This window comes from Syngnathus acus, chromosome 13 (assembly GCF_901709675.1).
Source record: "Syngnathus acus chromosome 13, fSynAcu1.2, whole genome shotgun sequence".
Classification (NCBI taxonomy): Eukaryota; Metazoa; Chordata; class Actinopteri; order Syngnathiformes; family Syngnathidae; genus Syngnathus; species Syngnathus acus.
In genome coordinates this window covers 14798918-14824506 of record NC_051098.1, presented here as the reverse complement: position 1 = coordinate 14824506, position 25589 = coordinate 14798918, and the positions used below count along the sequence as shown (strand labels likewise).

The 25589-nt window shown below is 43.1% G+C and overlaps 1 protein-coding gene across 3 annotated transcripts in view; it reads right to left on the bottom strand.

The window, feature by feature from the left end:
• The window catches only part of LOC119132214 (CD166 antigen homolog), a 31719-nt gene extending 7373 nt beyond the window's left edge, over positions 1–24346 (bottom strand). For all 3 annotated transcript variants that reach the window (XR_005099814.1, XM_037267276.1, XM_037267277.1), the window contains exons 1-4: positions 24030–24346; positions 860–966; positions 424–640; positions 163–227 (exon numbers count right to left, since the gene is read on the bottom strand). Coding sequence is in view for 2 of the 3 variants with exons in the window: in XM_037267276.1 (XP_037123171.1) it covers positions 163–227; positions 424–640; positions 860–966; positions 24030–24096 (456 nt within the window). In the remaining variant the exon portion in view is untranslated. The remainder of the gene's footprint in view (positions 1–162; positions 228–423; positions 641–859; positions 967–24029) is intronic.
• Positions 24347–25589: the final 1243 nt, after the last annotated feature.

Genomic DNA, 25589 nt, shown 5'->3' with positions numbered 1-25589 from the left:
CACTTCAAAAGGGCTCATTACTGTAGTAACATGGTCACCACAACGCCTCAAGAGAGGGGAGGGAGGGGGGAGTTTCCCTTGATGTTTAAAAAAAAAAAAAAAAAAAAAAGATGTCGGTATAAGTAACGTTTGTCACACAGGGAATGAAAAAGAAAAAAACACCTTGGTAGGTTTGCCGATCTCCAGCTCTGGTGCCTTGTCAGAAATCTCCACTCCTGCGGGCGCCTCTGTAATACAAACAGTTATAAATATATTGATGATCCGAGTGGCAGCATGCACTCCAAAAAGGTCACACAGACGGGAAATCCTTTGAATTTCTATTAGGGCGTGGTTTCCAAAATATTCCAATTTGGAAACTAGCTTGGAAATTCACATTAACAGCTTCCAATTTTGAACACTCCGGGAACTGTTGACGCGACTCACTGTAGACAACCACGTTGACCGGGTACTCGTAGATATCTAAGCTGAGCACCACCATGCAGGTAAAAGTGCGCTGGTCACTCAGCTTGGCGTTAGACAGTAGCAGACTGGAGTTGGCGGCCATGTTGATGCGGCCCTTGTATTCATCCGTGGCGATAATGGAGACGCTTTCGGTTTTCGTTCTGACCAGCAGGTCTCCTCCGTGTCCATCCCCTTTATTCTGGGGAGATTTTGTTGCCAAAGACATGAGGAACACACATACACACACACAGACACACACACACACACAACTGTCACATTGAGAAACAGACGCACGCTCCGGTGCACCACAAATGCACTCAGACTGGGCGTGGCTCCGACATGATAAATGGGTGTCGGACCTTGGGTGTCAGACGGACTCGAACGTTTTGAATCCACTGACCTCCCCCCGCCAACTTACATATTTCCACTTTGTCATCAGAACATCTTCCGCTTTCACGGCTCCTTTGTTGCACGGAATCTCCAACGTTTGGCCGTACATGCCCACCACCGTCTCCAGGCTGCTTGCTGTGAGGACACAAAGGGACGGGACATGTTTTTAAAATGATGAATAAATGATCATTTTAAAAAAAAAAAGATAACGTATTTTTATATTGAATTAGTGATGAGCATTCAAATAAATACCAAATGTTTTTTTAATATATATTTATTTCTGTGTATTCTACTCTATCATTTCCACCACCAAATTTAATAATTCACACGACTTCATTTAGTATTTGACTCAAGTGAATAGCACTTATAATTAAAGAACTCCCATCAGATAGACATACAAAAAAAAAAAAACCTCTTGGCCTAAATTTCCATTCACAACATCACCATGGAGACAAAGTGCTGGCAAGGAGGAGCCTTGGATTGGATGCGACGAGGGTTAAGAGGTAGAAGGCTGCAGGGAACCAGAGGCTAGCGTGGCCCAACTGATAATGAGCAGTTATTCTCGTTAACTTTTTCACGGGGACCAAGCGCGAGGACTCTGGGAGCTGTGCTCACGAGTGGCTGTCAGCTCATCCAGAGTGAAAGCTTGAATATGAAACAGCTCATCGGCACTTAAGTTCAATCTAAGAGGACAGAGTAGTCAGTCCCCAAACGCGTTTTGGGAGAAGAGTAATGTCCTTGCACTAAGAGGAAACTAAAGACACATTAAAGAGTGGCTGTTATTCATCGCGTCACATCGTATTCAAGTCTAAACGACAGACGCTAAACGCTTCCGCTTCCTGTGTTGTAAAGCAGCAGACTTTAAATAGATGAAAAAAGATGAGCTGCTCTAATTTGCTTCGCAATTTCCTTCAATTTTGAAGTTTAAAAATGCTAAACTATGTGAGAAATTGTTGGGATTGTTGCAATAAGAGTGTAAGGCGATTAATCGATTGAAACGATTAATCGAAAAACTTGAGTAATTTGAGGTTGAAGCAATGTGTCAAAGCTCAAAGCTTTGCTGGGATGATGGGTTTTTTTTTTCCGGTTTTTTTTTGGGACACAGCAGAATGCTCCGGCGGACACAAGCAACACTGCGTGTAGAAATAAATTGGCACGATGACAGCCAGCCAGGAGGAAACAGTCGATAAAAGACAGAAGTTTCATTTCACAAAAGAAGATACAGCCAGGTTTATTTGATTTAATATAGCCAACCACCTTTAGTCAAAAGTCATTAGAATCAATAATCAAAATTGATCAAATTACTCGATTAATTAAAATCAATGGGAATAAAAGTAATATTTTGAGAATATATGGGTCATATTTTTGGGGGGAAAATTGGCATACTAGGAGAAAAAAATTAAACTTAAGTAAATTAAAGTTATAAGAATAAAGTTGAAATAAAAGCAATAACTTTACCCTCATATTGACAGAATTTTTCCCCCCACATTTTGATTATTATTATTAGCACAAGCATCGTTGTTTCATTCCTATTTTGTGACTTTTTTTTATAGTTTTACTTTTGTGTTCAGCAAGGTCATAATCAATCTTTTTTTACACAGACATCAAATATATCCAAAAGCGTTGCTGGCATTTTAAAATGTGATGTCCTTGCTTGTTAGCGCGCTTTAGCAGTGGGAATGCATTTATTACATTTTCAGAAACCTTGCAGTGGCATTTTTCAATACAATACCTGGATTTACAAATGGGGCTTGTTGGCATTTAAACACATGGAATACACTTTAATACACTGAAAAACTGCACGGAGTCGAGTTGATCTGCGGCTCTTTGGGCGCGAGAAACAACAACAAGGGAAGCAAAACCTGCCTGAGTTGACGTTTGAACAATAAGGAAGCAAACCGGGTAAACAGCGATGCAGAACAAAGGTAATAAGGGCAGTAAAACTGAATAGAGGGAAAGCAGCTGATTGGCTACTGGACAGAGAGGAGGGGCGGGGCTTACAAGCTTGATAAGACGCAGGTGGAAAAGCAAACAAAAGACAGGAAGGTGAGATATGCAGGTGAAAAAATGGATAAAATCAAAGAGGAAGCAATAACTCCGGGTAGACGCTACAAGACTTTAGCCCGAGTTTCAGAGTTGAGGTTTTATTTTTGTGCCGTGCTGACGCAAATGCAATGAAATTGTCTCTGGTGCTTCAAGAGGGCTTTTGAAGTCCAAAGGACATCCTACGCATATGGATGCTCTGCTCATCTGCTAGATTTTGCGCATTATCTGGATTGGGGAACAGTTTTATATACAATTTATTTCCCAAGGTCAAATTCATACAACAAGTGAAACGAAAGAAAGGGCTTTTGTGGAGAAACAAGAACAAATAAGCTTGAGAGCTCACTAGAACATAAATATGAAGCGCTGCGCACATGTCGAGTCAACGTGTCAAGAGGCCATTTCCACATGCTGCTGTTTTGGTTAGCAAATAAGTTGGTCAAAGCACAGATAATACATTGTTTTTCTTCTGAAGGGGAAAAAGACAGCATATATTTGTCTAAAGTCGTCAAAACAAAACTGTGGCTACCGCTAATGCTAATTTGAGCACAGAGTGGAGCTTAGGAGAGGAGCCAATATCTAACCCTGAAATCGCCAGTGTAGGTTAGCGGTAGACTACAATGTCCATTTCCAAATTACAATGGCCGTTTTTTTTTTTTATTCCAACAGAGCTGTATTCATCCACTCTGAGAACATTTAGAAAGTGGATTTAAGAAGCCGGGTTGTTATAGGCACGGATTGCATTGTTAAACAATGACAGCTAATCGCACGCTGGAGACGACAGAGCCGCCGCTGCCGCCGTCGACCGAGATAAGGTAATCCTTCTCAACAAAAGTCGATGATCTCTGTGACTTCACTTTGACAAGCACACATGAGCAACTGTCTCCAACCCCAGTTGAAATCAAAGCGCATTCCTTTGCGTGTCATCAAGTGTCATTTATTAACCACATTAACCCGTTGAACTGGGGCGGGAATTTTCGACTCTGGTGGGAATGTTACCGAAACGGCGGGAAAGGGGTGAATCGGGTCGACAGGTGAGCGAGAGTGCCGGGAGGCGGAGATGCTTTTCATGTTCCTGATGAAGGTGCCTTGGTAACAGGCGTGAGACGGGGTAGGGTGGTGGCTAGGCTCCAAGCTCACCGAGGGAAATCAACCGGCACGCACTCATCGCAACGTCCCTCCTTAGCCACTTGAAACCTCCCCCCCCCCCTACACACACACACACTCGTCATTCAGCGGCACAAGAAAGAACCAGTCCAAACTGATTAAGCACTGAAAATGAGGGTTGCGCATTGAATGGAGGTCCCGTGGCGCATGTCCGCAAAGACAGGATGGCAAATAGCCTCCTTGCAGCGGTGGATCAGTGGTGAGGGGGCAGAAAGGAGCACTTCACTTGGATCGATACCACTTGGGAAAAGGCTTGCAGTTTCTAATGAAGGCTCCTTCTGATAAGGAGCCTCCTTCTTTTTGTAAATAAACTCACTGGCCGAGAGAGTGAGTACACATTTTGTGGAGTTGGAAGTGGTGCTGTGAATAAAATATATGGACGAGTAAAATAAATGACTTCCACTGATTATTGGGTAACATTGAGGTAAAATGGGGAGCACTAATTGGCTACAATCAGCAGAGGCGCTATTTTTCCCCTGATAGGAGTTTTTTGAGTTTTTCCTTGCCCTCCTGGGAGTTTAAGATCAGGGGATGTTTGAGAATAATTGTCATTTTTTGTATATGTGAAGCCCTTTGAGACTTGTTTGTGATTTAGGGCTATAGAAATAAACTTGACTTGACTTGTTGAGTCGAGCTTGCAGAAGGAAGTTAATTAAGTTAAATTAATTTGGCCTATTTAGCCAGCTCATGTTTCAGCATCAATTTAGATTTTTTTTTTTTTTAAAAGCAAATTAATTGATTGAAGAATTATGGGGACGAGTTGTGTTGATGTTGGTCAATCAAGTCTTTGGTAGCTTTTGGTAAAAAAAAAAACAATTTAAAAACTTTTGGTTAAACAAAACCTTTTTAGACTTTTACAACTTTTTTTATCCGTTTTGCTGTTGTGTAATCAGCAAGGCGACGAAGCTGACCGAGCGATTCTTCACCTTCCGACTTTGTGTCAGACGTAGAACAGTAACAGTGTGAAATGGAATTTTCTCACTTGGGTTATGTTGAAAGCACGCAGTGGTGAAAATAACCCGCTTCGGTGGAGCTCCGTGTAAAACGGGCTGTAATTAACTCGCGGTTTCTTACCAAAACCATTTTTTTCGCACCGTTTTTAATACTTTTCTTTATAGAAGTGTCGCTGATATTTTTAACTGATAGTAATAACAAGATTTTGAAACGACAGGTGTGAGCAAAATTCGGAGTTGTTGTTTGACCTTGTCGATGTGCTCTGCTTGTGATAAAAGTGCAAGCGGAAAGGCAAAATTCTATTCGATTAAGCGGGAGCGCCTAATGGTTATCTTGATTCCAATGATTTTGGAAATTTCCTAATTTATCCATTGTCACGCGAGCTGAAGTCCCACAGGAAGATGTGGCATGATTTGGGAAAATGGCCGCCATCAGGGCTCCCTAAACAACCCAGTGGCTGCCATTTAATGAGCTCGTTGTGTGTAATATAGAGTTTGTACTTGGTGAAGCCATTTCGACAAACAACTCCATCCCAACTACGGCAATCACATTGCTGCAGCATTACGTCTCTTTCATGTTGCTCTGTGAAATGGGCCGGAATGTCAGATTTTCTCCGCACTATAATTTTGGTTTTTCCAAGCCATCTATAATTGCCCATCACTGTCATCACAGCATCAGGCTAATGGTATCCGGTTGTATAAAAAAAATATAACGACAAGCCGCTGTGTACAGTTTATTTCACAGGAAAGGTGGAGATAATATGTTGGAAAAACTTTACCCCAGGAACACACAACTAACTTTACTTTAAAGCAGCCTTCGGGTTGGGACCGGGTCACTTTTTATCGCCGCGCCGAATGAAGAGTTAAAGGCTGTAAACTCTTTTATTGATTGTCAAGCAGGCACACATTTTCTTGGCAAAGGTCTTTTTGATTCACGTTGGCCTTAGTGAATTAAAGTCTTTTGTGTTCTTTATCAATCGTTTATATGTGTATGTCGATGTTATGGCCATTCGTTGTGTATTAGCAATTAAACCGTAAAAGTCCAGGAAGCCCTGCTTTGGTCATAAGATTCAACTAAAAACTCAATGAGATGATTGTTAATGATGGAGTGCTTCTGTTATCATGAGCAGAGAAAAAAAAAAAAAACTCCCACATTGCAGCATGCTGGGAAGTAAGCAGGTGGCAAATCATGTGAAAATGGATTGTACAGTGTGAGGCGTCTACGCCGCTTTTCCAGCTGCACCATCTGTTTTGGAGCAGGGTGACCCGGCCTCTTAAAGATGTTGCCCCGGTCGCCATCTCCGTGACCTTCAAAAGGATCCTTTTGTGAAAAAAAGGTCCACTTGTGCGTCAAAAGATGTGAGACAAAGGGTCCATTTTATGACAACCCCCCCTTCCCGCCACAAAGCCGGCCGAACTAAGTCTCTATTCTTTGGTCTAATAAGTGAGCCACTCTCTGCCACTTCTTATCTCCGAGTTCCATGAGAAATAGTCCAAAGCCCAACACATTTATAAGTTTTGTGACGAAAAAGTCTGATATGGTCTGACATGGCGAACTGATGCACAGCCAAGCGATGCCAAAAAATATATATATATATGCAAGTGATAAATTAGTCTCTCTTTCATACTTGGGGACACATTATCTTCTCCCCTGCAACTCATAATATGCACAAGATATCCCGCTGGGTGCTCCGAACTGAGAATGAATTCATCATTCATGCGATGGTTTGGTTTTCATGGCAAAAAAGTAGTAAAAAATATCTACTGGCAACAAAAAAGCAGAATGTAATGGAAATCGTTAGAAAACGTTGCTTCATCTACTTATGTGTTTTAAGAGTGGAGTCGCCATTTGCCTCATTTTTTGTTGTTGCTTTCACTTGTTAGCTCAAACTTGAGATAGAGCAGCAGTGAACTCGCCTTGCTTCACAACAAACAGAAGTTTAGCAGACAGTGAACAATTGTCACAGGTATATATTCTTTATCCTCTGTAAAGAACGAGTACCTTTTAAATGTAATCGAGATTTATACGTCCCGATCAAAAACAGCATATACACCGTGAATCGCTTTTTAAGAGTTCAAGAAGTGTATTGGCCATGTTTTGTTTCATTTCCAGAAATGAATATTCTACTATCTCCACCACTACAGTAGAGGTCGTACCCGTAGCTGATTCAAATCTATTCCAAGAATTCTGTTTAGAAATTAAAAGGACATATTCAACAATCTGCTTTGGAGCTGGGAGGAGAGGACTGTTAGCAAAGGAGGAATTATGTCAGTTAGGCATCATGGGTTCAAGGTCCACTGAGCATAATGCCCCCCTCATCGCCTCCCCAACCGTCACCAGGCAACGTGATTTTCTTTTCTGTTTTTGAACATTGTGCTCTCCAGCCAGCAATGGCCTGGCAAACAAAAACAAAAAAAAACCCAATCATGCCGTTTTTAATGCTGCGTGTCATTTGGGAAAAATAGGCCAAAACTTTTACGAGCAAGTGAGGAAGCTTTACAAGCTTTTCATGCTTCTCTGTGCTTCATTGTAATTGAAGGCTGAATAGAGCCAGGCTATGATGAAATGGCCGGTGTGAAATAGAGTTTTTTTCCGGGGAGACGTTTTGATGGCTCCCGCCCCCTCGGGCAAAGAAAACAATTTTCATTTGCTGCATCATGTGTGGTCACGAGACACCCGCGGCCGGTAGCAGGTGTGAATCCCGCTAATGCATCGCCTGAAATCTCACTTTGTCCGCTTCCTATAGTTGCTTTGTGTTTGCAACGGCGCGGCATCCGGTTTCTTTTTTCTCCGCCAAGGATGGACGAAGCCAGGACAAAGAATTATTTTGTCCTCGGAGTGTTAGCACGCACTCATCAACGTCATGGTCGATTTTGTGCACCGCTAAAAAAAAATTTCTAACACTTTGGTTTACAAGTATCTCAATTTGAAAACAAATACTTTGAATTCATTGCACACTTTCCCATTGACTTTGCTTTGAAGACTCTTAACATTGTCAAGACAAAAGCTAGTCATCGCCACTACAGTGTTTTTATAAAGCAAGTAGCCGGCAGATAACCTTGGATAATGAGCATGATGTTCTGAGCAAGTTGATTGACCCTCAAGGTGTATTTTTTTGCCCAATCTCTCTTGATGCATGCGAGTCAAAAAGGACTAGCTCTAATTCAAATCTATGCTCATCTGGTGTGAAAGGGAAAACAATTCTTTACAATAATATTTTCTCTGCCACCCCGCAAGTCTAAATACAATATTGATTTAGACGGCGTTCAAGGATCCATCTCATTTTGACTGAAAATGTCACAGTTACGCAAGGCTTAGTTATCGACCAATCACGGCTCAGCTTGCGAATGTGACCGAAACGTTACCCCTAGCAACTGTGATGTCGTTTTCAGTCAATACCTTCAAATAATGTCAGCCAGATACCGATACTCGCCCATCCCTAATTTATATTAGCTTTTCCATTTATTGGGTTAAAATTAATAACTAGTTTGAATGTAAATATTTACTGTCCAATGTTTTTCTATTCGTGACCTCCTCTGGGAACGACATCTCGTGTTGTTTGCTTCTACGTTGGCCATTTCCTACGTTTCCCAGGATGCCAGTGGACAAGCCCCAGTGCAGCAGGTGCGAGCATTTGCATCAGCTCCGCGTTGCCGAGCTCGGTCGAGCGGGGAAACAATAATAAGCCCGGAGGAAGAAGTGAGTCATTTTCTCCGAGCACCTCGAGAGCGAGTTGCATTATGGTCCATCACAAAAACAGACAGTTGTGCTGTGTTGGTTTATATAATGAGGGGCGAGGTGGTAAACAATCCGTGTGTGCATGTTTCTAAAAGTTTTGCCATTTTTCACTCAGCGTGATGTGTGATTGATTTTGTTCAGGGGAACTTTTTGTAAAACACGGCACCAAATAACAACCCAGGCGTCTCGTTGTTAAGTTCAACGCCGATTCTATTCATCGGCGGAACAATCAGAATGGCCGTCTCGTAGCTAACATTCAAGCTTCGGTGCAGCACGGGAGAGAAACGTACTCGACAAAACACAAAGAACGGCAAGATTCTTTCACATTTATCCCTTCTGATTAGGAAGCAGGCTTGATATTTTTTTCCTTTTTTTTTTTAATATTCATTACAGTCTCACTCTGAAGGCACCCGCGGCACAATCAAAGCAGTCGATCAGGATTTAATTGAAATGGTTCCGGAAAAAAAAGTTTTGCTTGCAGACTTTCGCACGTTCCCCACTGGCGTTTATTATATTTTTTTGTATTGTTCTGATGAGGAAGATAAAAGGCATATTACCCAAGTAAAGATGGTGATTATCACTATTTTAATGATGTGCCATAAGGTAGCGAAATTGATCTCACCAGCACCATCATTAGTCTTTGAAATAATTTCCTACCCATACAGGACCGACCACACAAGCATCCTCTTTAAAAAAAAAAAAAATCATAAATTGCGTCCGCAGAGGAGCCACTCTTAAAGACTCCAGCCGGCTGGAGTGGTTGAGCGCTGAGTGCACTTAGAAATCACGTCCATTATCTGGTGAATTATGTATTTGAGGGGGGTCCGGGCCATGGTGGGAGTAATCCATACTGTCATGACTCAAAACACCCGAGCGCACCTCCCATTAACGACGTGCCATTAAAGGCAACAGAAGGCCATTAACCAAGCACGGCCATTAACTCCGCCTCCTCCTTTTCCATTAAACATTCCCGATATAAGCCAAGCCAATGTTTCTGGCATTTAGTTTACATCCGCTTTTCCGGAAGCACTGACCTCAACCTTTTGTCTCAAGAGAGAGCAAATGGCCAACGCGTGTCATGAGAAAAGCGTAATAATTCACGCGTGACTCACTGCCGGGATATTACACTCTGAAAATAGACATAGTGTGGATTCAGTCATACGTGAGGTTTAAAAGTGCAAATGGGATTAGCAAATAATTTGCAGGTATTAAAAAGCAACACCCGGGTTCTGCCATCCTGATTCCCACAGCAGCGTTGATAAAACTCATTATATTTAGAATGGTAACGTGCGGAAATGATGTGCGACTTATTTGTGAACTCACCCCACCCCAAAAAAAAAAAAAATGGGGGGGATTGTGACAGGTGAACTCGAGTCAAATTGATTTCTAAGTGCAAGTAACCTTCGCGCTCAATTTCTGCCTGACATCGGGGTGAAGATCTGACCTTATGGAGCGGAATAAAAATCTTGGAGTTTTATGTTTTATGGTGAGCCATGGTGAAAAACTGAAATTCTCTCACGATTTAGTGTCAGCAGTCATCTAGGACAAGGTTGTTTTTGAAGGATCCCCTGATAATGGCTGGAATGACTTTGGCTGTCAATCAAAATGGGTTCTTTGTAAGACTAAATCTAAAATGAGGTTCCCAAATGTTGCCTCAATGGAGACAATTTTTTAGGAGTCGCAAAGATCCTAAGTGAGTTTTTCAGTATGAGTAAAACCTGAAGAGTCAATTGATTTGGTCTATATACAAAGACGGAGCAAGAAAACAATTTCAAGTAAGTTGAGCGGAACCGTTATAAACCCCCCCAAAACATTTAACCCACAAATACTGTTAATATATCATTCCATCATATTTTTTCATACATTTCCAAGAGCCCTCGGAGGGCTTTATAAATACTGAACCCTTGATAGGAAAACACTTTCCCCCACCCATGCGCTGTAATCTCTCAGTTCATTACCTAAAAGCAGCGATCAAAAGACGCCTATTAAAAATAAGTGTCCGTTCCTCGTGGGCAGCAGGCAACAACGTTGAGTTTTATAAGGCGCAGATAAAAGAAGCTGTACACAATTTATGAAATCTATCCACCTGCTGAAAAGCCATTCAATTTCCCCTCGCATGATCCTGCGAGCTTTATTGTCGCCTTGCTGCGTTTTGTTCATTAATTCTTGCCGCAGTTTATGAAAGCACTCTCGGAGTCACATTTGGTTACCGGAGTTGAACAATAGCTTGTGTTCAAAAAAGAATTTTCTCCGGCCGTTCTTAACTCAGGGGGGGTGATAAAAAGCCGTTTCAGCATTCCGGGCAGAAGAGAAGCCTTGGTTTTAGCCACAGGCGTGTACGAGGAGAAGCACTAGAAACGAAAACATCATTTGGCGGCTCGCCTCGTCGTTCCTTCCATATATTGCGGGGATTTGAGTGGATCTATGGGATTTTGCTGGCCGTACCGGCGGCGGAGGGAAGGAAGGCTGTCAAAGGAAGGCGAGGCTGGACTTGTTTACAAAGTCTACCGTTTAGTCGGGGTAATTAAAACTACAGCCTGAAATCACGGGGAGACGTAATCAACTCGAGGAGGGTTTTAAATTGCAGTAAAGCTGGGATCTCTTTAAGCGCTATCACGTTAAGAGGCCACCGACTGGAAATGGAGCAAGGGCTGACTCCTTGTCATGACTGTATATTGATCGTCATTCCTAATCACTTTTGTTCATCACCTAAAAGGCTCCCCTTGCGCCGTAATGACACAAAAGCGGAAGAAAGTCTTAAACAACCGATCAATGAAATCGATTCATTTTCTCGCGTGAAATGGATTTCGTCATCAATCGGTCTGGCCCCGTTTGTCTCGCAGGAACGTTCTCATCTCGATGTGTGTGTAAATTTAGAAAGAGTACGCAAACATGTAAAGGTTTGTAAAGTGAACTTTGGTCTATTCTGTTGAACTGTATTTGTTTGAACTCTAAATAGCAGGTTTGTCAGAAATGTTCCAGGACTGGTTTTACATATGTTCCCTTTCAAAGTAAGCGTTGTCATCTTGATGTCTTCCACGTCAAGAAAGTGCAAAAAAAATGAATATTTTTGGCAAGGAACTGTAAGATGCTCAGGAGATTGTCCCTGAAATTATTTGACATTAAAAGTTTCCCGACATTTTATTTCCCCCAAAAAACCTGGCGCATTTGGTTGACTGTGCCACCTCAGCGGGCTCTCCGCTAACAATAGATTAGTTTGTCATCTCATTTTCTTCAGGCTCCTTTCCTCACCGAGACGGCGACCAAATTGTCGGTAAACAAAACAAAAAGGATCACCTCTAACCGCCGCCGCCGGTAAGATGCATGACGAGCAGAGAGGAAAAAGTCAATACGCGGCAGACAAAAAGGCATCCTTGCGACCGAGAAGCAATGCGATGAATCATATTAGTTTTCAACATTAGCCAAGCTGGCGGCAACAGATTAAAGTCTCCTTCCGGGAGGACTTGTCGGGTCGCCTATACGTTCCATTATCGCTATGACTATATTTTGGAGGTGACTAAACTGCTGCGGAATGTAAATGAGGTCTACCAACGAGCCCGGAGTCTATCACTTGTCTCCACGAGTCAACAACCATGCAGCCCCTTTTACTGCGTTTAAGAGCCTCATCAGGTTCTGACTGAGGCATTCAGTAAAATAAAAAAAAAAATAAAAAAAGACCGATTAATTGATTTACAGTGGACATTAATCGACACACCACTGTTCAAATGCCAGGTTTTGTGATATCAAAAAATGACATTAACAATGAGAATATTTTAGAATAGAACCAAGTAACTGAGGTTATGTTGCATAAGTGTGCACACCCTCTTATAACTGTAACTCAGTCACTAAAATACATCTTTGACTTGTATAGCCGTCAATGGCAGTGAACGAGTTAAGCGGGAGTCATCACACACCTGCCACCATTTTTTTTTTTTCAAAGTGCCTCGAGTCTGAATAACTGCTAATTCATTTCAGTTGTTCTGACATGCTTTTCAACATTATATTAGTCACTTCTTACAGCACAGTACGCTAGCTTCAGGCTTCTGCTAGAAAGCAATGAAATAAAATGAAATTAAATAAAACTTTTTTTTTTTTTTCATGAAATAAAATAAGGACAAGCCAACTAGAACATTTGAAATTGATTTGGGGTTCATCAGAGGTGTTCTGAATGGTGGAAGATCATATTAACAATAAAAGAGTTTTAATCTCGTGATTTTTTTTTTTTTAATCGGCAAAGCCTGGTATTTGAGCAGGGGTGTGTCGACTTTTCATATCCACCCCATGCGTGCTTGCTCCATTAACGCCTGATTTCCATGCACTGCGCTTCACGCCTTGTTAGTCTATAAACAGCACAAACTATTAAGCGGCATTAGCATTCGCTCAGCAGATGGCTTTGCGCTGCCGATTGTCGCGCCGCCGCCGCCGGTACTTTCACCTTAGGCCGAGTTGATGTGTTGCATGTTGCAATATACTCATAAGGCAACGGCGGACCTCCTGACCCCCTCTCGCTGAGGACCTGAGTGGGCTGTGCTCGCCATGCCAATAAGCACGGGTGTCTGCTTGATATTAAGAGGGCATGACGCTTTCAAGTGCGTTCTGATTCAAGCTCTCGAGATGCGGAATGTAGAAAAAGCACAAATATGACTATGTACATGCTTTCAGAATATAATTTGTCGGTTTTCCACATGACACGTCTTCCAGTGGAGCGAAGGCTAACCTCTTTGATCAAACCACTAACCTTATTTCCTTTGACGAGTTAAGTAAAAAGGGGATTAAAATATTTCATTTAATCAGCGTAAAAGATGGCTGTTCAGAGTGCAACTAAAATCAAGCAAGTGTTTCCATATCACGACAGTCTGAGACATAAATGACCCCCCTGAGATGGACCCACGTGTCCATATTCCGTGGAATTTTGTGTCTATTTTCAAAAGAGTCCATAGTCCACACTGCACCGGTAACCAAGGATGGTAGTTTTGTTAACGCATTCACAACTAGACAGTTGGACTGATCTTTCAAGACAAAGACACACCAAACGAAAGAGCAAAAAAAAGCCTGTTTCGAGATTTCTTTGTTTTTTAGTAATCAGCGGAGAATATAGCTTGGTTTTTGCCAAAAAACAACAGTTCTGACTATTAAGCGGAGAAACAAGCCGAACACTGACTGATTCGAATATTTTTAGTTCTCTTAACACCTCAAACTATGATATATCCAAAATGAGATGAGGCAAAATATTTTATGTACAGGTAATCATCATCATCATCATCATCATCGGTTTAAAGTCCGCTTTCCAGGCGCTGCTGGGTTGGATTAGGTAAACAACTAAGAAATGATTTCTACTGCTGTACAGTTCCCAATCAAAGGGTTAGGTTTTATGCGTGTTATGGTTTCACATTTACGTTACATCCGTGCTTTATTTTCTCTTGAACTTTTGTGACAGTTAATATTTATTACCCTTCCTCCCTAAAGTTAAACATTGTTAAGAACGTGTTATCTTTTCTACGGATGGACCAGTTAACTCACATTTATATGAAGTTTCTTAAAATAGTGCCTGCGTCGTCTTAAGAATTTAGACTCTGGGGTTAAGTGAACTCTTGCAAATGTAATTGATCTCAATGGGAGCCTTTTTTGTTGTTGTTGCAGCAAACACGGGAACTTATAAATGTGTTTCCTTTAGTGAGCTTCTATCCAATTAAACAGAACATTTGTCTTTTGACTATACGCGGTCAATAATAGTGTTATTTTCTTTTCTTCCAAAGCTGCGTAGTAGATCAAAATGTCACAACAGAACTAATCTTGGTCTGCTTCTTTTGTTTGGGCAGGAAGGGATAACCATTCTCCGTTTGATGCAATTCAACATATGTCGCTGGCGTCATGGGTCCAAAGGTCCTTTAAGGCATAATAATTTCATTAGTGGTGGCCATTACATTTTCTTCTTCCATCAAGACATGAAGGGAAGCCCATACATCAAGATAAGTGCTTTAAACCATCAGCCTCACATGGCTGCTGGTTTTTTTTTCTTTTCTGTGTGCTACAATTGGAAGACTTTTGTGTCCAGCATGAGCCGGGCAGATCAAGCTGCTGATGAGCTTCACAGACGGTGGGGGAAACATCTCTTTGCAAAGAAAAAAAAAAAAAGAAAAAACAACCTGTCTGTCAATTCAAAAAAATGTGCCACCCCCGCCTTTCCTCCCATATCCAATATATGGCCCGAAGAGAAGAAAAACAAATCTCTTGCACATATTATTCCCTTCAAGCAAACTGAGGCTACATTGTCTCAGGAGGTCTCGGGAGGAATCTTCTACTGCAAGGTCAGACGAACACAGACGCCTTCAGGCAAATGCTCCAGAAGAAGAGAAAAAAACTTTTGTTAGGGGAATAAAAAAAAAAAAAAGGTACACCTTTACTGTTTCCACACCAAAATAGGAATGTCAGAGAAATCACGCATGGTCCCCCGAAGGATTAGTATCAAAGGCAATATAGACGTGTGTTCAAATAAAAAAAAAATGAAATAAAATAAAAATAGCATAAATGTGAAAATCGAACACATTCAAGCAAAGAAACGATACAATTAGGTAATTCGTTTTGATCAATCGCGTTTCCAATGTCAACATGTCAAAGTAGCTCCTGCAACCACAACTGCTAGCGTAGCATCCGGCGGTGTGACAAGAGCCACGGATGAATTACACCCGAAATGTTCCTGCCCCTGTTCTCATAATGTTAAACATAATGACACAAGGTGGGGAAATTGGAGCAAGCAACAGCAAGAGATAGAAAATGAATATAATCATTCAAGTGTTACATGGGAGAAAATGGCCCAAGATGAAATTTAACAAAATGATCTCATTATCGGAAATCCGCCGGGAGCCGTTACTGTCTTAAATGTTCGTGTAACAAATGACGGAGGCTCTTTTCCTTTCGCTTGACTTCCTCGTATAAAGTGATACGGCTAACGTTAGCAGACTGCGAACCTTGACGTTTTCCTCTGACGGACTGTCGCTCAAATCAAAGTGTCTTTTAGTGAAAATGACACAGAATATAATGGGTTCAATTTATGCGCGGCAAAAGTTAATTTAACAAAGACCTCATTCTCTAAAGTATCCAGACACGGCTATAATACGGCACGCAACACGCAAAGTAATATCGCGCGCGGTGATTTGTTTGCACCGAGGGGATAAATCAGCATAAAAAGTCTGCATTAAAATGGCAGCGGAGGGACGCAGTGTGATACTTAACAATTCACTCCGGGGGAAACGCGAGGCCGTTTGACCTCTTCAGACATCCCATTAGTAAATTAAGAATCACTCCCAATTACCAGACAAGCATCTCTTCACCTTCCCCGGGAGGTCTGCCAGTGGCGCTACGGAATGCTCAACAGCAAAGCAAAGCGTCTTATCATAAAAAACATCTTAAGCACCAGACAAAGACTCGCTTGTGGGAGTAATTGCCGCGTAAACACTTGCCACTTATTTAAATTAAAACTCAAATTTGGGGAACACCGGCAAGAAGCTTTTACACCGCATTCTCCGACTTGTTGTCTTTGGTTTTAACGGCATCGACGTAGAAAGTCAACCTGCCGATTTTCACCCTTTTGTGCTACTCCAGAGTTGAGACGGAGGTGGGACGGGAAACGAATGACTTGAGGACTAATTGGCTCAACGCCTGATACTGGCATCATTTAATTATCGGAATCGAAAATATATATATTTTTTGTCACAGTTTATTTTACAGGATCTTTGATTGCGAATTCCTGCAGTGTGTAAACACAATCATTTCCCAGAAATAATAAAGTTAGCAAGAAGACTCAGCATCTCATAAAACACAACAACGGAGAACTTTGGATCGCAGGAAACGTTTTTCCACATGGATTTTTTTTTTCCACCCAGTATAATAACTTCATTGTTTTAAATTCAGATGTGTTCCAATGTCAACCGTCCCTCCCCGGATGTATCATGGCTATCGAGCCTGATAGTGCAGAAATGAAGGTCAACTACGTGATTCAGAAAGTTTCCCCATCTCCAGAGATTTCGGAAGGAGAAATGGAGAAATTTACAAATGCCGTGAGCACGGGTGGCGTGATGACCCTGGAACACAGCCTTGCTTTTTCTATCCTCTGTCTCCACCAAGTGAATGCTTTCAATTCCAGGCCCTGATATATGTGAGCAAGCCTCCCGTGAATGAGGGCCGCTGTCTGCTACGGGTTGGCGGCAAGCAGTGTGTCGTTGAAGATGGCTTCGGGCTGTCCATGTGGCGGACTTTGGAGCTGAACAAAGACGCAGGAATGTGAGGTCAGCAACCGACACGGGGGCTGTTCTGTTGGGCGCCAAAGGAAAAAGTCATGAGAAAGAAAAGCAATCCTTCCTCAGTAGTAACATCGACTCAAGAGTCCAGGTCTAGGATTTTTTTTTCCCCATCGGAATAAAGGACACATCATGGCCAAGAGATTAAAATCAGCCACCAGGGGGAACCCCGGTTCAAGACCCTCCCACCCGTACTCACAACTGCCATGGCCTTGAGCAAGACGCTGAGATCCTGAACTGCCAGTTAACAGGCCAGAAACTGACCTCTGAACTCTATTAGTCATCGACACCCATGTCACTCACCTGGCCAGCTCCAACCTTTGAATCCACACACAATCAAAGTCACAGTTATTATAATGTGGATGTTGAGGATGGCAACCCTAGTGGACAACAACAGTCCGTTTTCTCGTTGATAAATGCAAAAATCAACCCCCCCCCCCACAGATCTGAACAGGATAAACAATGTTGAGAATGGATGGAAGGATGGACCGAAGGACTCACAAAATTCGCAACAGATGTGGCAAAAGTGAACACAGCCTTTGAACCCGAACAGAGCTTGCTTAAAAAAAAAACAATGGATCCGTGTTTCATTTATGGGCCAGAGGCTTTGAATGAAAGCACAAAAGCTGTGTTGACCCGAGTGACTTCTCCCAAACCCGGACAAAGCCCAAATAAAAGTCTGATACAATAGTATTAGCGTTGGACTTTAATGACTTTATGGGCTTGCGTCGCATGCATCAGAGATGGAGCGCTAACCTCTTTTTATGAGTCAGTAAGAGCCCCCCTGCCGCAAACACCGTGGTGTCTCGGCCCCTTGCTTTGCCTTTCCAAATGTATAAGATAACATTTTAATAACAAAAGAACATTCATTAAGTGTCATTTAAAAAACAAAAGCTCAGGTCCCCGCAGTCGTTCTCCAAGGTAGCTGCGTTGTCACCGCAGCTAACGGAGCCCTCTTCAGGAATTCATTAAAGCGCCGCAATGACTCTAATGGAGAATTTGAACAAAGATTCGGTTATAAGATGGGTGTGGCCACCGGCTTTTCAATTTGGAGGAGTGATTTCCTTCTTTCTGGAAAACACACGCGCGTGGGTTGCACACGGAGTGCAGAAACAGGGAGCGGCGGCTCCCTCGAAGGGAGGGAGGGAGGGAGGAGTGTTCCTCCATATTAATGACAAAGACAGGAACAGGAGCAAGAAGTCGCCATCATACACTCATTTGCTTGAAAAGAGACGACTACACAATACAGTCGGCGGGAGTCCGGTGAAAGCTAAGGGAGGGTGGGGGGCTTCAATGACAAAAGACGAGGCAACCTCACTTTTTTTTTTTGTGTCTGCCCAATTTCTTGGTCTTCACCAAAAAACCCGTTCCTTCTACTTTTGTGCATGTCAATGGGGCAGTTCCTGCATTTAGAAAGCAGCGCCGCGGCAGGGCAGCGTGAACCCGCTGCCATTATTTCTGAAACAATGCAACTCTTCAGATAACAAATAAACCATTATTATTTGTTATTTTTTTTGCACAACACAAAGGAGAAGAGCCCATGGCCAAAATAAGAGAAATAGCAATAGCACGGTAATCTTAAGCTACTGGATGCAGCTCAAAGTGAGTTTAAGCTTTTGGATTCAAAACAGACAACTATTATTGCAATTTGAGACTTTAATTTAATCCTCCTTACATCTATTGCAGTGAGTAACCTCCATATTTTTTAAACATGTTTTAAAACCCAATGATAAACATTCAATGTGCATTTCCATGGAATATAGAGCATAAATGTGCCCAGAACATTCCGGAAAAACAGAATAGTCATGATTTAAAAGTTTATACTGTACCGTGACACAGATGCCATTCATTAGCTTGCTTGTAGCACTTTTGGCTTATGCTAGCATTATGCTAGCAGAGAGAAAATAGTGTTAGACAAAGTGTTTGGTTAAAGAAACAGTATAATGTGTTTTATTCTCTTAATTACGTGTTTGGTGAACAAACCAGTTTGGTATGTATTTGACAAGCTGGTATTGTGTGTCATAGTATTTTTTTACAGGTTCAAGATATCAAATGACCTGCCTGAAAAGGTGTGGGAAACTTTTTCAGTTAGTGAAGCATTAGGCAACCATTTGTTCCCCAACATGAATTCCCAACCGAAATGAAACAAAAAAAAAAGCTTGCGGCTTTAAACAGGTGTCAACGTAAAAGAGCCTATCTTCACCTGACTGGCAAATTAAAGCAAGATTGGACGCCTGAAGAGGCTATTTCAACGGGGATCAAAATGGGGGGGTAAGAGAATGTGTCCCGTAGAAATGCGCTATAAACGGGTCGATGCAATCACCAAAAGTGTAATCAAGATTTACTTGCTGCTGCTCTACTGACAATCTCGAGTGTAAAACTGTCAAGGGTGAACAAAAGAGCCCCCCTTTTCACATTGAATTATTCCCTGGGAACCATTTTGTTTTTTCATTCACTCAAGGCAACGTCAGTCATACATCTCCTGGCTTTGACACAGTGGAAGTTAAGCCGTTTTCTTGCAGGAAGTTCATTTTCCTCCATGGCATCTGTGACCGACCGGCAGCGACTAAAACCGGCTCGGCAGAGTCGTAATCGAATCACCAACAATAACGGTGGAAAGCCGAGAGTCGTGTATCGCATGGTGAGTGAGCGCTTTGCTAGCGACAAATGCACGCACAACGGGAAACATAAAGAGACACGTGCGGGGGCCCTCCACGGTGACTAAAACAAACACTCTCGCGCACACCACACACACGACCACCTGTTCGGCCGGGTAGGAAAAACAAAACAAAAAAAACTGCGGGCGTTGAACCTCTCCGTGCTCCCTCAAGGTTACTGTTTTCATTCGAGTGGGCTCTTAAATGTTAAAGTGATTTGCACATCGCGCGACGGCTCGCCATTAGGACTCAAAATCGAGTGGCGCCGCACGGCGCGGACGCAGTTCGCTGTCTGCGACAAATGACTGTCATTACAAGACAATTAAGAAGGGAGGCTGTCAGAGACGGACTGTATTTGGGGAAATTATCAACATAATAGAAGATGAGCAAACACAGAAAGACAGGAAGGGCGGAAGCATCGATTAGCTTGGGTGGATTGTGAGTGAGCGATGCATAAAACAATGGAGCATGCTACGCTAGTACATGGTGTTCTAAAGAAAACAAAGTGATGTCACGTATGGGGAGAGTCGAACAGCAGCCGCGAAGACCGATCAAAACCGTTCTGATCCTGAACTTGAAGCAAGAGTTCGGAACAGCCACGCATGTGCCACGAGAGAGATCTGAAGTATCGTGGCTGGTATCGGTAGCAATCGTGAGCACTCGATATCGATAACTGGTATCTGTACTAATTCCATATTTCATTCATTGATTTGGATATTTTCAGGGCTGTACTACAATGATCACACACACACACACACACACACACACACACACACACACACACACACACACACACACACACACACACACACACACCACACACACACACACACACACACACACACACACACACACACACACACACACACACACACACACACACACACACACACAGGCGCTGGAAGGAAGTCCCGCCACTCCATTTGATTTACAGCCGGACCTGGCCCGTTTGGATTTGCCGCTCTTGTCGTTGGGCGGGGTGTGCACGTCCCCTCAAGCCCGCGACAGCAGATTAGTGAAAAAAGTGAAAGCGACATGATAAACAGTATGTACACTATATAAACTGTCACTCCGAGACAGCCGTTTCATTGAAGTTCAACTAATGACAATCAAGCAACGGCAACAAAATCCAACCTCTTAACGGGAATTCAAATTGTTTATTTCCTCCGTGCGGCCTCACAATAAGTTTCAAGGCCACACAATGCGTCAAACCCACAGCGTGAATGCAACAATCCCTTGAGCGACTTTCATTGTTGCATCTCAGCGGCTTTGTGTTCTTCCACGGCAGATAATGGCGTTGCCGGGGCGCGCACTCGTCTTACATTCCGTCCAGCCGGAATCCATCAGAAACTCAGCCGTCACGCGCTCGTTGACACTCGAAATAAGCTACTTTACACTTGCAATTCCGCTGCGACGGTCAACTATGGCACATTCCGAACAAATTAGGGTGACATTGTAAAAATATCAGTTAACCAGTTGTACTCACTATAGCTAACAATGCCAACCGCTAAGTAGCTTGTAGCTACTACGCCAATACTTCTAACATCTTTCCACATGTTTCTACTGTCTCAAAATTACATTGAAATTTATATTTGCCGCCATTTTGTTTATTTACAAAGTGCAAGCAGCTCCTTGATTCATTCTACTCACTGTACAAGTATTTTTTTTAATTTGAAACAGTGAACCTTTGTGGTTGTTTTTCCAGATACAAAATTGATAAATCTACAAAATACAAATATATACTTTTCAAAATAGCTGTTTTTTGCACTTGAATGATAGTTGGGGATGTTTAAATAGTAGAAGAAGAATGCTATGGTTGCACCAATACTGTTTTTGACACTAATTCACCATTAAAGATATCTGATTTATTTCAACGCATGTATCAGTTTGACATCGCTTAAAAAAAACCATTTCCTGAGAATGAATAATCTAAATTAGAATACTCCACAGAAACCATTTGGGAATTTTCTCATTACAGGACTAATAAAGGTGCGTGTGTACTCTAAAGGTCAATCAATTTAAGCTGGAAAACATCAATTGTGTTTCCCAGATTTTTTAAGGGATGTTTTGGGTAAATCTGAACAAACATTCAGTAAGGGAACGTGTTTGACTTATATGCTTCACCTGTATATCGTCACCGAGCCAATTATTTACTGGCTGAGCAGACGGCCGATACCGACAGCCTGTTTATTTTAGCACCAATGACAAGAAAGTGAAGTACAGCTGCAGCATTTTTTTTTTAGTCAAAGACCAGGCAGACTTGTCAGGACCGCATCTGAATTTTTCACAAAGGGATAGTTTTCATGTCTTTTAAGGGGAGGGGGGGGTGGATTTGAGGAGAGGGGCCCATCTGCTTTCTTGTGGAGAGAAGGCGAGATGGGACACGCACACACAGCCGCACACAACTTGTCAACCGTGCCATGAAGCCTTCAATTAAAAGGAGCCTCCGACATCCTGCCGCGCAAGTCTGGACGGGACGCGGAGCGGGATGAAAGAGGGGATCCATCTCAGGTGAAATCGGGTGGGTGGGTGTGTGAGAGCCCCCCCCACCGCCCCCACTAAGTCCATTAGTGGTGGAAGAGCCCCACTTGCTTGACAAGTAATACCAGCTGTGACACCGAGCGCAGGATGGCTGTGCGTTCTGCGGTAAGGGAGGGGAAGGGCGTTTTTTTTGTTGGGGTGGGTTGGGGGTAGGGTGGAGATGAGGGAGTGAACAAAAAACCTTTTCCAGACTCTTCCTGGAGAGATTTAGGGCTGAGTTTGTCTTTTTATGTGGCTCGTAAGCACAGATTTGAGAGCAGGGGTGGGCAACATATGGCCCGTGTGCAACATAACATCCAGCACTGCATTCGAAAAAGAAATTCAACCGCGCTTAACCTACAGATGCTCGTAATCATGAACAGTTGTTGATTCATTACTTTTAATATCAATTTTGCACAGCCCCGAGGACTTCACAAAATTGAAATGGCTGCGGCGCTCATCTGTTCACTCGCGATAAACATCGCTTGTTGAGTTTATGTTTATCGATGATCTCATCCAGACTCCATTATTTAAATGAGGACTCGCAGTTCTACCCCGTGATCATTCAAGAAGAACCTCGAGCCGAACTGAGGCGGGTGACCATCTGTTGTGTGCACGCGTTTACACCATCACTCCCTAAACACACACACAGAGCAGCAGGCGGGGCCGTAAAAGTCTGACCTCGACCCGGTGCACTTCTCCACCATGTGAAGATGTGAAGCACGGCACGGCGGTGCAAAAAATACTCATTTGTTTCCTCACAAATAAATGGAGTGATAGGTGTTACTCGGGGGTCAATTTCCAGCAGAAACAGCTGTGGCGTGACTGAGGCTGAGGTCAGAACTACGAGTCCAGTCCCTTGAGCTTCTGCATTCTTTGCTAATAAATAGGCAGGCAGTAGTGTGGAAAAAAACGGTTCCGCTACCTGTTGGCCTGCAGGCGAGGAACTGAGTTAGAAAGAAACACATTAAACTGATGCTGCAGAACCAGTCCCAGCATCCATAACCACATGCCGCATTCCCAGCCCATTAGAACCTGCACCACAGGAGCCGTCTGACCTTTTAGCAAAACTATCAGACAGCCCCGTCAAAACCACTGATCGTAATCCCAGTAATCCAGGAAGCTCAATCCAGCTGCATAAAACACGAGTGCAAGCACATGAAACTGAAATCATAGCCTGAACTCATGCTCAGCCGGAGCTCACAAAAGGGAACTAGCGTCACATGATGATGGGCATGAACTAGTCATGCGCTATGTATGCAAGTCATCCAGGGGTAATACACACTTGTGGGAAAACAAATTAAGCACATATTGATTATGAAAGTCACTGAAGGAGTTATTTTGACTGTCATGCCACTCGGTGATGGTGTGAATGTGAGTCTATAGCCCAAGGGCCATATGTTGCGCACCGAATCAAACCGAAGTCCAATATTTGCCGCCTGAATTGGCCTTGATGCGTTCACGGACCAGAAAACAAACTCGGAAACCAGATAAATCACAGAATGAAAACGGGGGGGGGGGGGGGGGGGGGGGCGATAATCAACGGTTATACTCAAGAGGTTTATAAGTTTGAAAAAGCTAAGACACACAACGTTTAAAACGATATTTTTTAGAATTGGGGGTAAAATGAAAATTTGAGCCCCCCCTTCCAAAATGCTAAAACGGGTTGCTAGTTAACTTTTCGTCGGCACCTGCGCGCGCGTGGCATGCGCCACGTTATCCCCCCCCAGAGGCAGCCAGGAGCACACGGAAGTCGGTACAATCATCCCATAACCACTCGGGAACGCCATTTAATGTCTTAAGATATCAAAATAAGTCTTACCTTGGCGGAGAACGGTTGCGAAGAGAAAGACGAGGGAGCCCAGGGAGCCGACGGACAACAAGTGCATGGTGGCGGGTCTAACGCGGAGTGGTGGGGGTCCTCGAGCAGCAAGAAAAGAAAGAAGGTGGGTTCCCACGGCGAGTTGTTATTGATGAAAATGTCTTTTAGTGATCCTGGAAAGCGTTGAAAACAGTTGAGGTGAGTTTTTTCGGGCGGGGGGGACGTGGCGCACCAACTCGAGAGCTGTAGCCAGTAGTGCTGGAACAGGTAAGAATGAAGAGCGCAGCGAGAGAGGAATGGACGGCGGGAGGAGGGGGGAAGAAGGGGGGGGGCACTTTTGTTTAAACCACGCCTCCATCCCCCCACCCCCCTACACACACCCTGGCAGACATACATTCTCCCCCCCCCCATTCAAACAAGTGCTCTCGACCACCATCTGACGACCCCCCCCCCCCCATCATGCTCCCCTCCTACTCGTCCTCTCAACCTCTTTACACTTATCACAAACATTTCCCTCTTTCTCTTTATCAACATCTGCAACACACATACACACAGTGAGTGGCGCGAATGCAAAACCGCCAGAATATGAAATTCAAGGAGGACCAGTGCCATTCAAACGGATAAGTTCAACCCCCCCCCACTCACTACCAACATCGCCACTTGTCATTTCGATGTAAAAACACCTTTATAAGTGAGTCAGCGAGGTGCTAAAAAGTGTTGTTCGTTCATTTTGCCAACAAAAGTAACGTCCGGCGCAAGCAACGAAGAGCAACTATGTAGTGCTGGTTGCTAAGTGACCAATTAGATTGTAGCCTGGTGTCTTTTACTGAGGAAGGCGGCCATTTTGGGGGAGTTTTTTGTTTTGTTTTTTGGCCTGTTTGATTTTTGACTGAGCATTGTAGCTACTCATTTTATGTCATTTGTTATTTTTAATCCTCTGTCGGATTTTTACTTGACGTACAGGCACTTTGCGTGCAGCTTTGCTCATTTTGTCGGAGACCCTTCTCGTATTAGCTGACAAATTTCAGTTTGAAGATACCCAACAATAAGACCTTCTGAGGGTTTCTCCAAGTGGACAATTCAAAATTACCATGACGTTTCAAACCACCTCGCTTGACCTAAAAACTCGACGTAAATAGCGCAGGTGGAAAATGATTCGTGAGAAGAGCATTGTGGGCGTTAGAATAGAACATGCATTTTGATTCCATTTTTTTCTTAACTTATTTTTAACCTTGATGAGGTTCTGAAAACAAAACAATATAATGAGACTTGTTACGTTAATGGAACGTTTGATCGTGCTTATGTATTGTGTATCGCGCATTGTGTGTAATGTTATGGCTGGTGTATCTTCAGAATTATGTCATCGGGGCTTTCTTTTGTTTCCGTGGTTGAGACGTTGTGTGTGTTTATGTGTTGTGTGTGTGGTTGAGCACCTGGTGCGCACAGACACACACAAAGATGCGAACAAGCTGGTGGTATCGCACAGCGGCTTTGTGCCTACAGGCAGCTGACAGAAGGTTGACGGTAATTAGGCTGTATAGGATGTGAGTTCAACGTTAA